General features: G+C 45.8%; 2 protein-coding genes across 2 annotated transcripts; both read left to right on the top strand.

The window, feature by feature from the left end:
• Positions 1-9,349: 9,349 nt before the first annotated feature.
• LOC136526561 (uncharacterized) lies at positions 9,350-10,882 on the top strand. Its single transcript, XM_066519188.1, has 3 exons — positions 9,350-9,502; positions 9,962-10,215; positions 10,357-10,882. Exons 1-3 carry the CDS (start codon positions 9,350-9,352, stop codon positions 10,880-10,882), a joined length of 933 nt encoding a protein of 310 aa, XP_066375285.1.
• A 2,735-nt stretch (positions 10,883-13,617) lies between these two features.
• Positions 13,618-14,594, top strand: LOC136526560 (uncharacterized). Its single transcript, XM_066519187.1, has 2 exons — positions 13,618-13,770; positions 13,899-14,594. Exons 1-2 carry the CDS (start codon positions 13,618-13,620, stop codon positions 14,592-14,594), a joined length of 849 nt encoding a protein of 282 aa, XP_066375284.1.
• Positions 14,595-15,436: the final 842 nt, after the last annotated feature.

Genomic DNA, 15,436 nt, shown 5'->3' with positions numbered 1-15,436 from the left:
ATCTTTGACCACTTTTTAAAACACAAAATATCGTTGTGTATGTATACACTGGCCCTGTTCGCGTGTCCTTAAACCTGTCTTGATCCGCGTATTTTTTCATTCGGAATAGTGTTTTTCTCTCATAAATTCATCCAGCATTTCTCCAAACCATCCAGATTCCTTCAGAATTCAGACAAGGGAACATGCCCAAAAATTGAACTCATTAAAACATTCAGGCGCATGCACGCAAAACATTCGGTCGCATGCACGCACGAAAAATTGGAAAACGAAGGATGTGCACAGAAAAGGAAGGGAATCCCCGCTTGCTTCCGTGTCGCCGTGATGGAGGGATTTGGCATATTTATTTTTTCTTTTCCTGTTTATTTAATTAATTATTTAATTTAAAAAATAAAAAAAATAAATGGCTTAGATCTGTTTAAGTTATTACCTCCTAGTACCGTAGTATATTGCCCATTTAAGTTTGATTTACACCAATTGTATCCAGCGGTTGTTTTACGATGACCGAGAGCACCGGCAGGTCAGTCAACCTGTCCTGGATGAAGAGGGGAGCGAGAGCCGTCCCCGGAGGCCGGCTTGCCGCTTGCTGGCTTGGTGCTGATAAAGCACCTGTAACTCTGTAAGGACGAACCAGGTCCAATGATTAGGTAGGTCCAGTGATTAGTTGACTAGTGATTAGCTGATTAGTGATTAGTTTAACCCTGTTTAGATTCACGAACTAATAACTAGCACTATCAAAATGTTTAGACAAATTTACCCCTAACTACGGCTGTGTTTAGTTGTAGGAATTTGGATTTTGGGGTTACTGTAGCACGTTCGTTTTTATTTGGTAAATAGTGTTCAAACATGGACTAATTAGGCTCAAAACGTTCGTCTCGCAATTTCCCACCAAACTGTGCAATTAGTTTTTCTTTTCGTCTACATTTAATGCTCCATGCACGGGCCACACACATTCGATGTGACAGGTACTGTAGCAACTTTTTGGAAGTTAGGGTGAAACTAAACAAGGGCTACATGCAGGAGGGAGAGAGGAAACACGGGAGTTGTTAGCCCACCCACTAGTCCACCAGTTTGGATTCTTATGGACTAAACTTTAGCCAACTAATTGTTAGTCTATGGGATCCAAACATACCCAAAGTTAAATCTGCCCTTCAGGGCACATGCCCTCGGACATGCCGCCGTCGGATGAACTCTCGTGACATGTGCCACATTTACTCCGGCTCCAAATACAAATCTACTCTCTCTAAATATATATTGTTTTCGCTTCCCGAGAAACAACATTGACTAAATATATATTAAAAATATTAATATTTATAATACATAATTAGTATCATTGGAAAGATATTTAAATCTAGTTTTTTAATAAATTTATTTGAAGATACAAATATTATACATATTTTCTATAAATCGAGTTAAATTTGCGGCACGTACACCAATGACAAGTTTGACTCGATTTGTAGAAAATACGTACAATATTTGTATCACCAAATAAATTTATTAAAAAACTAGAATCAAAGATCTTTCTAATGATACTAATTATATACTATAAATATTAATATTTTTAATATATATTTAGTCAAAATTATTTTTCGGGAAACAAAAAAAGTGGAGCCCACACGCATGATTGGGGCTGACCGGTGTGGCGTGGGCTGGTCTTGCAGCCTGTTCGCTTGCTCGTAAACGATCGTAAATTTCCAGCCAGGAACAGTGTTTTTCTCTCACACCAAACCAGCCAGCAGTAAATAATCCACGATACGATACGGTCTCCCGAACAGGCAGATCATCCTTTCCCTTCCCATTTGCCTTTTTACTATTTCCTTTTTCTTTCCTCGCCTTCCATCGGTTCCCAGCGACGAGGAAACTGGGTCTCCGTCGGTGCTGCCGGCGGCCCGGAAGCGGCGCACGGACGTGGTGAACGCATGGACCGTGTCACGTGCCGCGTCGGCGTTGGTGGCCTGCCTATGCAGCGCGGCCATGAGGGCCTCCTCGCCGGGCCTGCTGGCCGCGGACTCCGCGTCGCCGCGCCTGAGCCGGCCGGCCATCCTAGCCATCCTCTCCTCCATCCGTAGGGCCTCGTCCTCCACCTGGGCAGCCTCGGTCAGCTCCTCGGCCGTCGGTACGTAGCCAGCCTCCAGCGCCGAGTCCGTGTGGCCGGCCACGTACCCCACGAACGCCAGCATGTTGGGGTCCACGAGGCGGTAGTGCTCATCGCCCTCGCCCGCCACCCTCCGGAGCTCCTTCTCCTGCACGCGGCGTGCGGCGGCGAGCAGCACCTCCGCGTTTGAGAAGGCGGCCTGCGCCCGCAGCGCTTCGACGAACGCCGCCTCCTCCTCCCCAGGTCGCCTGAGCGATAGCGCCGACACGGCCCGCCGGATGTCGTCCCCTTCCTCCCGAATCGTATCCGCCGCCCGTCGCCACGCCATAGCAGACACCATCAGCTCGCAGGCGTGCCACGGAGTCCCTCCGGCCGGCCTCTCCCCCTCTTCTTCCCCAACTCTGGTGGGCTTAGAAGGGACTCGGGGGAGACAGGCCGGCCAGGCAATAGGGACGGCGGGAGGACGGCTTTAGGGTTCTGACGGTGGTGGAGGCGGTTGGACAGGTCGGGGCGGGGGCGCCTATGGCCACAGCGGCGGCGGTGGCGGAGGAAGCCGCTCCGTAGTACTTGCCTCTCCTGTCGCCGTTGCGGCGCAGCGCCAGTCTTGGTCGCTGCTAGGACACGGCAGCGCGCCGGCGTAGGCGAGGTTGAGTCACGACATGGTGGTGCGGTGTCGTCAGTCTGTTCGGTTGGCTTGTTCATATCATTGCTGGGTCGTGAAGAAGTACTGCTGGCTGGTTTGTGTGAGAGAAAAATATTGTTCCGACTAAAAATTTACGATCGTTTACGATAAACCACAGCCAAACAAACAGGCTGCGTGTCTTACGAGAAGAAAAGAGATATAATATTTTTTTTTATAATAAATTAACCGTGTAAATCACTCTAACCGGCTTATCCAACCAGCGAACCGGCGGAGAGAAGCAAAAGGTGGAAGATGGGTGGGTCGCGTGGTGACCGGTGAGAGGCCACGAGCGAAGAAAAAAGTTGTCAGGTGGTGTACTCGTATACGGTTTGAAAAAAAAAATGTTTCAGGAAGAAATACAAGAACGTAAAAGTTGGCACACACCTAAAGCAGCATCCAACGGTCGCATGTCTATAAGAATTTCCGCCTCTGTGATTTGCTTTGGCATTACGCGACGACCAAGCAGTTGAGCTGAGTTCAGACGTGCAGGGGGTGGGGCCGTGTGGGCTGGGCTACAGGCTACGAGCCCGCAACTCTGCTAGGCCAAGGCCATGGCACTAGTCTCTCCTATCCTATGGCAGGAGGCAGCAGAGACCCACTCCCTGTCCGGCTGTCCCTGCACCCTGCCGCAGCACACATGCACGCATGGAGTTTGCGGACTGGCGGTAGCCGCCTGGCCGGAGCCGTGTATTGTGCGTCTGTGCGGCTGCGCCGGGGCAGTTCTTGCTGCTGCTGCTGCAGCGCTGCATGTACAGGAGTGGATGGATCGGAAAAGAAGACGACCTTTCACCGCTCTCCTCTCTCATGGAAGCAATGGAGAGTGGACAATGGAGGAAGCCAGGAAGGAGAAAGGGGGTGTTTAGGCCCTGTTTAGTTCAAAAAAATTTCACCTTAAACTGTCATATCGAATCTTGCGGCACATGTATAGATCATTAAATGTAGACGAAAAAAACTAATTGCACAGTTTGGTTGAAAATAGCGAGACGAATGTTTTAAGCCTAAATTAGTCCATAATTAGCCAAAAGTGTTACAGTAACCAACATGTGTTAATGGCGGGTTAATTAGGCTTAATAAATTCATCTCGCAGTTTCCAGACGAGCTATGTAATTAGTTTTTTATTAGTATCCGAAAATCCCTTCCGACATCCCCGAAACATCTGATGTAGCATCCAAAAATTTTTATTTCGCGAACTAAACGCAGCATGGGTGAAAAGCTTTTGGGTGTCACATCGGATCTTTCGAGGGATGTCGGAAGGGGTTTTCGGATACTAATAAAAAAACTAATTGCACAGCTCGCCTGAAAACAGCGAGACGAATTTATTAAGCCTAATTAATTCGTGATTAGCAAATGTGGGTTACTGTAGCAATTACGGTTACTCATGGCCTGCTTAGGCTTAAAAGATTCGTCTCGTAATTTCATGGCGAACTGTGTAATTAGTTTTTTTTATTACATTTAGTGCTACGTGCATGTGTCAAACATTCGATTTTACTGCATAAAATTTTTTTGGGTGGGAACTAAACACCCCCAAAGAAAAAAGACTACAGGAGAGCTACAGCAGCCAGCAGCGCCATCCCCTGCTTCGTCAAACTATGCATCCCCTCCTTGCCAGAATCAGCGTGGCAGCAACTGAACACACAGAGCATCCTTGATTGATCCTGCTACGTCCTCCCTTCCCTTGTTCTTGCTCAGCAGCAGGATCCTATCGCTGAAGGCTGATGCACCAGCATCACACTAGCGCTGCCCTCGAGTTTGAGCTCCATGAGGCTGTTTGGTTGCCCGCCAACGCTCGCCACGACCCACAGCTGCGGCTGCCACGGCAACTTAGGCAGTGTTTGGTTTGCCTATCAGCTGTGGTTGCCACAAGATTCCTCAATTCCTTTCTGTGTTAAGGCACGTTTGGTTGCCCGCATGCCCTTCGGCCAGGCACGTCTCATGCAGGGGCGCGTTTGGTTGCCTGGTTGTGCCGACTAGCCAGGCTGAGTGCGTGCAAAGGAGCCCTCCCAGCCAGGCCCAAGGGGAATCGGCCGTATCCTACAGGATTAGCACAGCTAATGACGTCATTAGCACATAATTAGTGAATATTAAGTGATTTTTAAACAAATTAAGAATGTATAAGGTAAATTAAATTTCATTATGACATAATATCGTAAATAATTAATAGTTTAGTATTTATTTTGACACATTCGTGTTACATGATTTATACTCATACGGGCAACCAAACAACGTCTCTTCCAAACCAGGCTACCTGCATGCAAGGAACCAAACACAAGAGCATCCATGCGCTCAGCCTGGCTGGAGTGAGCCAGGCCCATGGATGCGGACCAGGCTAGACACTTGTGGTGAGCGTATTCTCCGCCTAAGGCGCTGTTTGGTTCCCTGCATCCGCCTGAACCAGGGCGGCGGGATGCAGGGTGGCGCCGTTTGGTTGCCTGGTCCTCCTCTTCGACCAGGCTCTCCTCGTGCAACTCGCCCCCGTTTAGCTAGGCTCCAGAGGAACGAGGAAATCGGGCATTCCTCCTCAGCCAGGCTCGTTCGGTGCAGCTGTTAGTCGGTTAATGGTGCTATTAGTATATGATTAGTGAATATTAAGTGATATTAATGTGTTTTAAGGATGTTTAAGACATAATTAGATAAAAATAAGAACTTTAAAAGTGTATTTGCACAAAATAAAAATCATAATCATAACCTTGTAATGTTTTATCTCATGCAATATATCTTCATACATACAACCAAACAACATCTTTCCTCGGCCAGGCTAGGTAGGTACAGTCAACCAAACACGACAGCGTTGCATGCGCTTAGCCTGTCCCATATGAGGTTGTCCGCACCGCTGCCCGGTAAAACGTCCGGTACGCTAGCGGTGGCGTACCGCGCGCCCGCACCGCGCGCGCTAGCGTACCGGCCGGGCCTGCCACCGCTACGGACAGCCAGGCGAGGGAGGCGCGGTAAACACTATAGCGCACTGTAGCGGTGAGAGAGAGAAAGGGGGAGGGAGGGGAATAAAATATGGAATAGTGGGTATAGAGTATGGGATAGAGATAACACGGGTGCGGGAGAAATGGGTATAGAATAGAGAATCTCGATGACTAGAATAGAATATTCCTTTGAAGAGATGATAATAGAGGTGAACGAGTGCGGATAGCCTGAGCCTCGCTCGTATTTGCGAGCCTGGCTCTACTGGTACAAGAACCAAACGGGCCCTAGCTTCCCGGGATGTAGTAAGATTTTAGAAATTGAGGACAATAATAGAATAGAGATGCATATCATATCATATCAAATCAAATCTTTACATTATGAGCCGCACAGTAATACAGTCCCTGCTACGTTTTGGCCCGTATCAAATCAAATCTCTACATTACATTATGAGCCGCACAGTAATACAGCCCCCTGCTACGTTTTGGCCCGTCCGATTTGCACACCGACGGCTCTGGATAGCAAAAATAATACAGTAGACCAGCGTCGCTATGCCGTCCGATTCGCAACGCCACGACCATCCAGCTCCTTCCTGGTACGTCCGTGTCGGCCCCGACCTCGCCGCCTATCCGCTGCTCCTGTTCTCGTCACCCCCGCCGCTTCCGCACCTTCCCTTTCAAGGGAAAATTAGCTCAATACCATTAAAAGATCTGATCTTTAGAAAACTACCATTGAAAGATTGAACTGCAGAAAAATACCATTGAAAGGTTTCTCCGTTGTAGCCTTTTACCATTCCCGTTAACTTCACGTTAGCTGGAGGGAAAAATCGGATCCAACTCAAAAGCACGAGTTCCTGACCGACTGGCCCAACGCACCCAGCCTGAGGAAGGTCTCGGACCTGGGCGTGACCTCCAGCGGCGCTCTTCCCCTCGGCGGCGACGCTCCTCCCCTCGGCGACGACAGCAGCGGCGGTGACTTCTCAGGCCTATCCTCCATGGTGCGCCCCTCTCCTTCCGTGCTTTCCTTGTTCTCCATTCTTCTTATGCTCTTCTTTCATGGTCTGAACTCTAGGTATTGGGGATTCGGTAGTGCTGTGACAAGGGATTGGGGATTTGAGCGAAGATGGACGCTACTGAAATTCCAGAAGGGTAATCTCCTTGTACACACTCTACATTCTTCCAATTTGTATCTATTTTGCTGGTATTTTTTGTGTGCACATGGCTATGTGAATGTACTGAATGAGGACCTGAATTTTTTATGAATTGGGCCTTACTGTTTCCCCTCTATTCCATGTGTTTTGGGCTACATATCACAGGATTGATCCAAAGAATGCTTGTAGAGTAGAGGTCACTGTGAACTCATACTTTAGTATTATACATGGTAAAAAGGTCTACAATAGAGGCAGAGATGTAAGCTGGGTTGTTGATTCAGAAAAGTATTCAGTCATTAATCTAGAGAAGGATATTGCTTCTCACTTTACATGGGACAGCAACCAGCAGGCAAATTTCTGGGTTGTAAAAGGGATGCATTGGACATGCAAGTTAATTTCAGATGGTCAGCTTCGCAGCTTGCTAAGGGCATCTCAATTGGTGAAATTGATGATGATAGTGGGCAGTCATGTGGAGGGGGATGAGATGCCTCCTGTAGTGAACATGGATGGGCATGCCTAATGAAGTGTCAGTTGTTGAGAAGAAGATGGAATTTGAGGGATTTGAATGGACAGAAGTGATGAGGACATCACTCCTTCGGATGTACCAGCTGATCCTCCAACCGTCATGCAAGGTCCAATGACCCGGGCTCGAATACGTCAACTCAATTTACAGGTGAGCTCGTTCTTAAGCGATCATTTTCATACTTTTGAGAATAGACTACTACCTAATGATGTTATCTTGTTTAGGAACATTGGAGAGGGTCAAGAGGGACTAAGAGGACGTGGAGGAGGTGATGATGACCAGCAAGGACGTCCAACACAAGCCGGAGGCCTAGTCCAACACGAATTCGAGTCTGCCTCGGCCTCCAGGACCAGTCTGCCTTAAACTGGTCACGCAGGACGCATCCGGACTCCGTTTTCGATGATCCACATATGTATGGAAAGCTAATTTGATAAGGAAGCCAATCCAAGTGGTTTCATGTCAAAAGCTGTTCGGAATCAATGGGAATCGTCGAAACAAGTCAGCATCCAGAATCTGTCAGGGTGCTGCGACATCGTCTTTTGGTCCGTTGGACCATGTATCGAGTTTGGCCCATTAGGGGCGCGTCTAGGGGTCTTGCACGACCCTAGAGTCTTCATAAACAGCCGTCGCCCCTCCATTAGGGTTCGAGTTTTGCTTAGATTATTCTGTCAAGAACAGTTTCGCCGTTCATCGGTTTGTGAGACCCCAACTCGTGAGATTAATCTTTCATCTGCAATTTGATTGCATTCTTTCTTGTTCTTGCTTGTGTTCTTCGTTGCGCAGGCAGGGATTAGCCTTATTGGCGAGGTCAACCTGGTCCGTGACTTGGTTGATAACCAGAGGAGCTGTGGTGCTAAGATTGCAGGGTTCGATCTTTCGATCTGAAGCCGGATCGGTGTGTCATTCTCCGAGTGGTGTTTCATTGGGGAGAGGCACATGAGGAGTCCTTTGACATTTTGAAGGACAAGCTTACACACGCACCATTGCTGCAACTTCCAAATTTTGGTAAGACTTTTGAGCTAGAATGTGATGCTAGTGGAGTTGGCATTGGTGGTGTTTTGATGCAAGATGGTAAACATGTTGCTTACTTTAGTGAAAAATTACATGGTCCTGTTCTTAATTATTCCACGTATGATAAAGAATTGTATGCACTTGTTCGTTCTTTAGAGACGTGGCGTTATTATTTATGGCCTAAAGAATTTGTTATTCATTTTGATCATGAATCGCTTAAGTATCTTCGCTCTCAAAATAATCTGAATTGTAGGCATGCTAGATGGGTTGAATTTATTGAATCTTTTCCTTATATTATCAAACACAAGAAAGGGAAGGATAATGTAATTGCTGATGCTTTGTCTAGAAGATATATATTGTTGTCCCAACTTGATTGCCGAATTTTTGGTCTTTAATCCATTAAAGAACAATATGCGCTTGATCCTGATTTTAAAGATATGTTGCTTAATTGTAGAGAGGGATGCACATGGAATAAGTTTATGATCAGCGATGGGTTTTTGTTTAGAGCTAACCGCCTATGCATTCCAGTTGGTTCCGTTCGTCTTTTGTTGTTGCAGGAGGCACATGGAGGCGGATTGATGGGACATTTTGGTGCCAAGAAGACGGAGGAAGTGCTGTCCACACACTTCTTTTGGCCAAGGATGAGGCGAGATGTAGAGCGATATGTGGCTCGGTGTGCCACATGTCAAAAAGCTAAGTCGTGGTTGAACCCACATGGTTTGTATATGCCTCTTCCTGTTCCTTCTACTCCTTGGGCAGATATATCTATGGATTTTGTGTTGGGATTGCCAAGGACTAAGAGGGGAAGGGATAGTATTTTTGTGGTGCTAAGATTGCAGGGTTCGATCTTTCGATCTAAAGCCGGATCGGTGTGTCATTCTCTGCCACAACAATAGTTACCATCACCTGACGGAAGATCAGGATCCCCGTCTCCATTAAGAAGTACCACAATATGGAGAAACCATAGCAGGGCCACCAATGCCTGAAGAGGAGGAGAAGGAGCACTTCATGACTGTTGGGTGTGACCCTGATGGGGATGAGCCAACCGGAGTAGGTGAAGAGTGGAGATACTTCAAACCAGTCGATGCTGCAGTTAATGATACACAACCAGCAGAAAATATTGAAGTAGAGGTGTAGAAAAGAAAGAAGGCAAGATCTGTTCTAGACTTTGATTCTGAATGTGTTCATGATGATGAAGCTACTATGATAGATGATTATGCTGCGCCTTTCACAACACATGACAAAGAGAATCCGGTCATTAATGAAGGAGATACATTTGGAGACAAGAACGAGTTCATCATGACCTTGAGGACATATGCCATAAAAAATGAGCTTGATACTAGGGTTGAACATAGTGACAAAAAGAGGTACATGGCAAGGTGTGCAGATGCAAACTACGATTGGAGAATTTTTGCAAAGAAACTTCATGGTGGCGACACATTCATGGTTATTATTCTTTCTTTATAACTTATAATCTAATATTCGTTGTAGAGTGATACAATTTTTGCAAGGTGTAGCTTATAATCTAATATTTGTTGTAGAGTGATACAATTTTTTTAAGGTGAAGCTTATAGTCATATTTTTTTGCAGGTGGTCAAACTCTCAAAACTGGATGATCACACTTGTCCTAGTTCAGCAACTATGAAAGGCCACCAAGCTTCTACAGCTTGGATATCTCAAAGGGCGAAACAAATTATTGAAGACGATCCCACTCTTAGCTCAAAGAAGTTACAAAGAAGATTGGAAAAGCATTACAATATTGAGTTGTCATATTTTAAAGTGTGGTCTGGGAAGAAATCAGCAATGGATGATATTCATGGTACTTGGGAGGAGAGTTTCACAATGTTATGGAGATTCAAAGCAGCTCTAGAAGAACCTTGCCCATGAAGCATTGTTGGGATTGATTGCAAGAAGATCAAAAGAAAAATACATTTCTCAAGGATGTTTGTTTGTATTAGAGCATGTGTTGATGGTTTTTTGTCTAGGTGCCGGCCATATCTTTGTGTCGATTCTACTCACTTGACTGGAAAGTATAATGGGCAATTGGCTACAGCAACTGCAATTGATGGACACAACTGGATGTATCCAGTTGCGTATGGGATTTTTGATAAGGAAACAAATGCCAACTGGGCATGGTTCATGGCAAACCTAAAGAAAGCAATTGGTACTCCACCTGGGTTGACAATCCATACTGATGCATGTAAAGGATTAGCATATGGTGTCAATAAAGTCTTCAAAGGTGATGCAAAGCGCCGTGAGTGCTTTAGACACCTAATGGCTAATTTTAGAAATAAATTCAGTGGTGAGGTGCTGAAGTACATGTGGCCTCTTGCATGGGCATGTACAGCTCGAAGGCATGATGCATTGTTGGAGAAAATTGGAACTGAATGTCCTAAAGCAATTCCCTTTTTAGACAACCATCACAAGCTGATATGGAGTAGATCTAAATTCTCCAAAGAATGCAAAGTTGGTTATGTTAACAATAACATATCTGAATGCTTCAATAATTAGATTAAGGATTATAAAGACCTTCCAGTTGTTGTTCTAATGGATAAGATCAGAGAGAAGATCATGGAGAAAATCTACACAAAGCAAGAGATAGCCAGCAGACTTCAAGGGCGCATCCTCCCTAGTGTGATACATGAGCTGAACATGAAGAGTTTAGGGTTGTACTATGATATCAACAAAAGTGGTCCGATGTCAGCTGAAATTTTAGAAACAACAAAGGAAGGAAAAACTTGGAAGTATGTAGTTGACCTTACAAAAAGAGAATGTGGCTGTGGGTAATGGGAGGTGTCTGGAAAACCATGCACTCATGCTATATACTTATTTGGGAAAGTGAGGCAACTAAACATTGAGGACTTTGTACATGATTACTATTTTGTGGAGAGATTCAAGATGGCTTACCAATTTCAGATCTCTCCTATGAATGACAAGTCTGAATGGCCAAAGGTTAGTCTTGGTTTTGAAATGATTCCTCCACCACTACAAAGGGCTGCTGGTAGACCAAGGAAACAAAGAGTAAAGGCTAAAGGAGAGCCAGGAAAAAGAGGACCATACCAATGCAAAAGGTGTTTTCAGTTTGGACATATAGAGAAGGGTTGTAATGCTACTCAAGCTGAATTAGAACAAGAACTTCCACCGCCTCATCCCAAAAAAGGGAAAAATCAAGGTAATGTAATATTTTGTTTCTTTTACGTGCTCAAAATGTTGTTTTACCAACCCAAGTTTTCAAACGCAGGATAAACAACTCTGAATCTATTGGAGCCTTGACAACTAATGCTGGGACATCCAAAGCAGCTGCTGAACCCTCTCCAACGCCTCATTCAAGTCCGGGTGTAACAACTAGAAGGATGGCTGTAATTTCACCTAGTGGAATCAATCGGAGGCTCATCATTGAGTAGATGAATTAGCTATATTAGTACTTTAGTGTGTGAACTGTGGTCTTATATATATGTGTAATTTCTGGAGAAACCATGTTGGAACTTCTGGAGAAACCATGCCGAAATATCTAGAGAAACCATGCTGAAATTTTTGTTATATATATGTCTACATTGATGAGAGTGTTATATCCTGGGGGCTTGAGCTAGACGACATCATATATGCTGCAGTCATCAGGTCTGAAGGGCTTCTCAATGTTTGTTGTTTTTTACATGTTTGTTGTTAGAATAAGGTGTGAAGGCTGCTCAAATGAATCTGCAATAGGAGTTAACGTTGAGTTAATGGATGTGCTAAAATGCTACAACGGAAGAACTTTTCAATGGTATTTTTCTGCAGTTCAATCTTTTAATGGTATTTTTCTAAAGATGGGATCTTTTAATGGTTATGAGCTAATTTTCACTTATATTCTCTAATTGTAAAAGGGGTCTATAGGGAGACAGGTGGACTGCGGTTGTGTCGGTTGAGACTGGTGAGGCAGGGCGACAGGGACGCCACCTATCAAGCGGTGGGAGATGTGGATTGGGTGGTTCCATGGCTAGTGACATAGACGAGGGCACTTATGCCGGGGTTAAAGATGGTACCGTAATGGAGTACTGCATGCTGCTAATCCTTATGAGACGTGCTAGTAAAAAATAAATTATGAAGATTTTACGATAATTATTATAAATATCTAGACCTTAATTTGACGGACCCTAAACATGTAGCCTTTAATTTGTCAAGAAAAAATAGTGGAAATAAATGTACTTATAAAGAGCAAAAGAGTATTTTCCTGACAATCAACATGGATATATAAAATGATAAAGTATCATGATGATGGCTACTGATAAGAATTTGAAAAAAAAAAGAGAAAAAAGGAAACGAAAAAAACAAAGCCCGCACTATTGAGCCGAAACAGATCAGAAGCAGCAGCGGCTCACCTTTTTTTTGGGGGTTTTTTTTTTTTTTTTTGAGGGGAAGCAGCGGCTCACCTGGATCAGGTCAGGTATAGCGGGGCCTGCTGAGCTACGCACGTCCGACCGGTTCGGCCCACGAAAGCACAATGCGAGTGACTTGAGCCTTCAGCGATATGGCTTTGAGTTGGGCCGAGCCGCATATTGGTTAGTGTATTATGAAAGCTCTCTCGTTGCTCAAAAAAAAAAAAAGAAAGAAAGAAAGAAAGCTCTCTCTGTGGTTGGGCTAGCTGTGATCACGGCGACCTAGACACGACGCCATCGTGGTAGCGCCGCCGCCGCCGACGACGGCGACGAAGACGACGACGAGGTGATCCTTTTAAGTTTTAACCCAGTCTTCGTATTATGCGCTCTGATCGTTTGAGCCCCGTAAGCTCAGGCCGCGGAGTTCAAGTTGTTACTCCGGTCGAGCTGTCGAGGCATGTATGGATCAGATAAATTAAACTGTATCAAGGCTTTGAAACCGTTTTCTTCTACTTTTCGACACACCTGATTGATGCACATGTTTATATTCTCAACAAACTAATATCCTTCTGATGTTATTCTTTTGGCCTGACAAATTAAATCCACTGAGCAATATCATAGTTTTTATAGGTTAATCATTTGCATGGTCGATTGACCAATTTTGCACCGAAAGGTTACTGAGTGTCTTCATCTACCACTTGGCCGATCCCTTGCCGTTTGTTTCGATACAACTGCTACTAAAATCTGATATACTAAAATCATTTTTTTCTCGAACGTGCATGAGCACGGATTTCATTGAGGAGTAGAGTGAATACGAAATTACAAACTTTGTAGCAGTAGTAATCCACCGATTACTAAAATCATTATTGTGTGCTGTGCTGTGTTTAGACGATGCAGATCTTCGTGCAGACCCTCACTGGCAAAACAGTCCCCATCGAAGTGGAGCCCTCTTCTGACACGGTTGACAGCCTCAAGGCCAAGGTTGAGGACTTGGTGGGCATTCCTTTCGAGCAGCAGCGCTGCAGCGGCTTTTCTTCCCTGCCGGTCGCAGGATGCTTGAGGATGGGCACAAACTCTCCGAGTACAACCTCGTGGAGTTTTGCACCTTGCAACTTCAGCTGCGTAGTCTTCATTGTCCTACCTGCACACCCCCTAGGTATATCTACGTACAGACACGGACACTGATGAGCAAGACCATCGTGCTCCAAGTGGATCCATCAGACACCATCTGCGACGTCAGGAGAAGGATTGGCCGGCACCAGAACCTCTTCTTGGCGGACGGCAACAACAAGAAGCTTAACGACGATCGTACGTTTGGATACTACTATCATGAGATCCCAAAGGAGTCTACCCTGTACATCGACTTCAGCGTAATGCAGATTTTCGTGAAGATGCGCAGCAATGGCAAGATCATTACCCTTGAGGTCGAACCCACCGACAAAGTCGGTGATGTCAAGGCGAAGATACGGGAGCAGCAGAGGATCATCTTTGACAGCAGCAGCATGCGGATTGCCGTGAAGACACTCGCTATCAGGTTCAAGGTTCAGGTTGCTGACAAGATTGGCGATGTGAAGGCGAAGGTTCAGGACCAACAGAGGCTCCTTTTTAACGGACAGCAGCTTGTGGACGGGCAGACGCTCGCCGATTACGGTATCCAGAATGAATCCACCCTGCAAGTTTTCGTGAAGATGTTCGCTGGCCAGACGATCACTTTGGAGGTCGACCCGTCGAACACCATTGGCGATGTCAAGGAAATGATCGGCGACCACCAGAGTCTCACCTTTGACGGCAATGAGCTTGTTGACGATGGGAAGACACTTGCTGAGTACAATGTCATTATGGGGTCAACTCTGCACCTTGATGCTTAGGAATTTTTTTGGTTGATGCTATACTACTTATATCTTTCTGGCCTCTTCTAGATTCTAGACTAGTAGTTGTCCTTGTCCGTGTCTGGTTAGAATCCTATGACGACTCTGTTCGTATACTTTTGCTGCTAGTATGTGTCTTTCAACTGAGACTATCTTTGTCTTTGTCTAGGTATATTATTAGTAAGAACACGCGTTTGTGATATATGCTGCTCTCCATATTTCTCAGAACCATCCATGCTTACATTTGCCATCATTAAATTTTACTCTTCTGGCACCTCAGCCGATCTGATTCTCTGACTGGTAATATTCAGCCGTGTTGGGGGGAGGGGGGTGGGGCGGGGGGTTGGGGGGGGGGGGGGGGGGGGGGGGGGGGGGGGGGGGGGGGGGGGGGGGGGGGCGGGGGTGGTGGCAGGGGGTGGGGTATGCTAAGGTTTACATTGCGCTAGCTATTGTAGAGCACCATGAAGTAACAATGTCCCTATCATCTCGCGGCAATCGAGCCCCCCAAAGATAAGCCTCAGTTTGGCATGCAACCAATGCTGCGTTCAGCGTTGTCCGATCATTCCTGAATATTATGTTGTTTCTCCTCTTCCAAATATGCCAACAGCACAGTAACAGGAATGTGGTGAAGTATTTGTCCGGAATGTGAGGCAGTGATTGAATCTCCCTGAGAGCCTGGATCGCAGGAGCGCGTCGTCGGCATATTGGAGTACAGGGCATCCTGAGCCTTCGACAGTTGGGTGTCTGATCATTTCACTTTTCCTGATGAGAACCTGAAGGACGTCGGCAACCAAGATAAATAGGTATGGCGTGATTGGATCACCCTGCCGCAGCCCTCGGCG

Source organism: Miscanthus floridulus, chromosome 19 (genome assembly GCF_019320115.1).
Source record: "Miscanthus floridulus cultivar M001 chromosome 19, ASM1932011v1, whole genome shotgun sequence".
NCBI lineage: Eukaryota > Viridiplantae > Streptophyta > Magnoliopsida > Poales > Poaceae > Miscanthus > Miscanthus floridulus.
The sequence above is the reverse complement of the archived record's forward strand: the minus strand, read 5'-3'. Positions and strand labels throughout refer to the sequence as shown.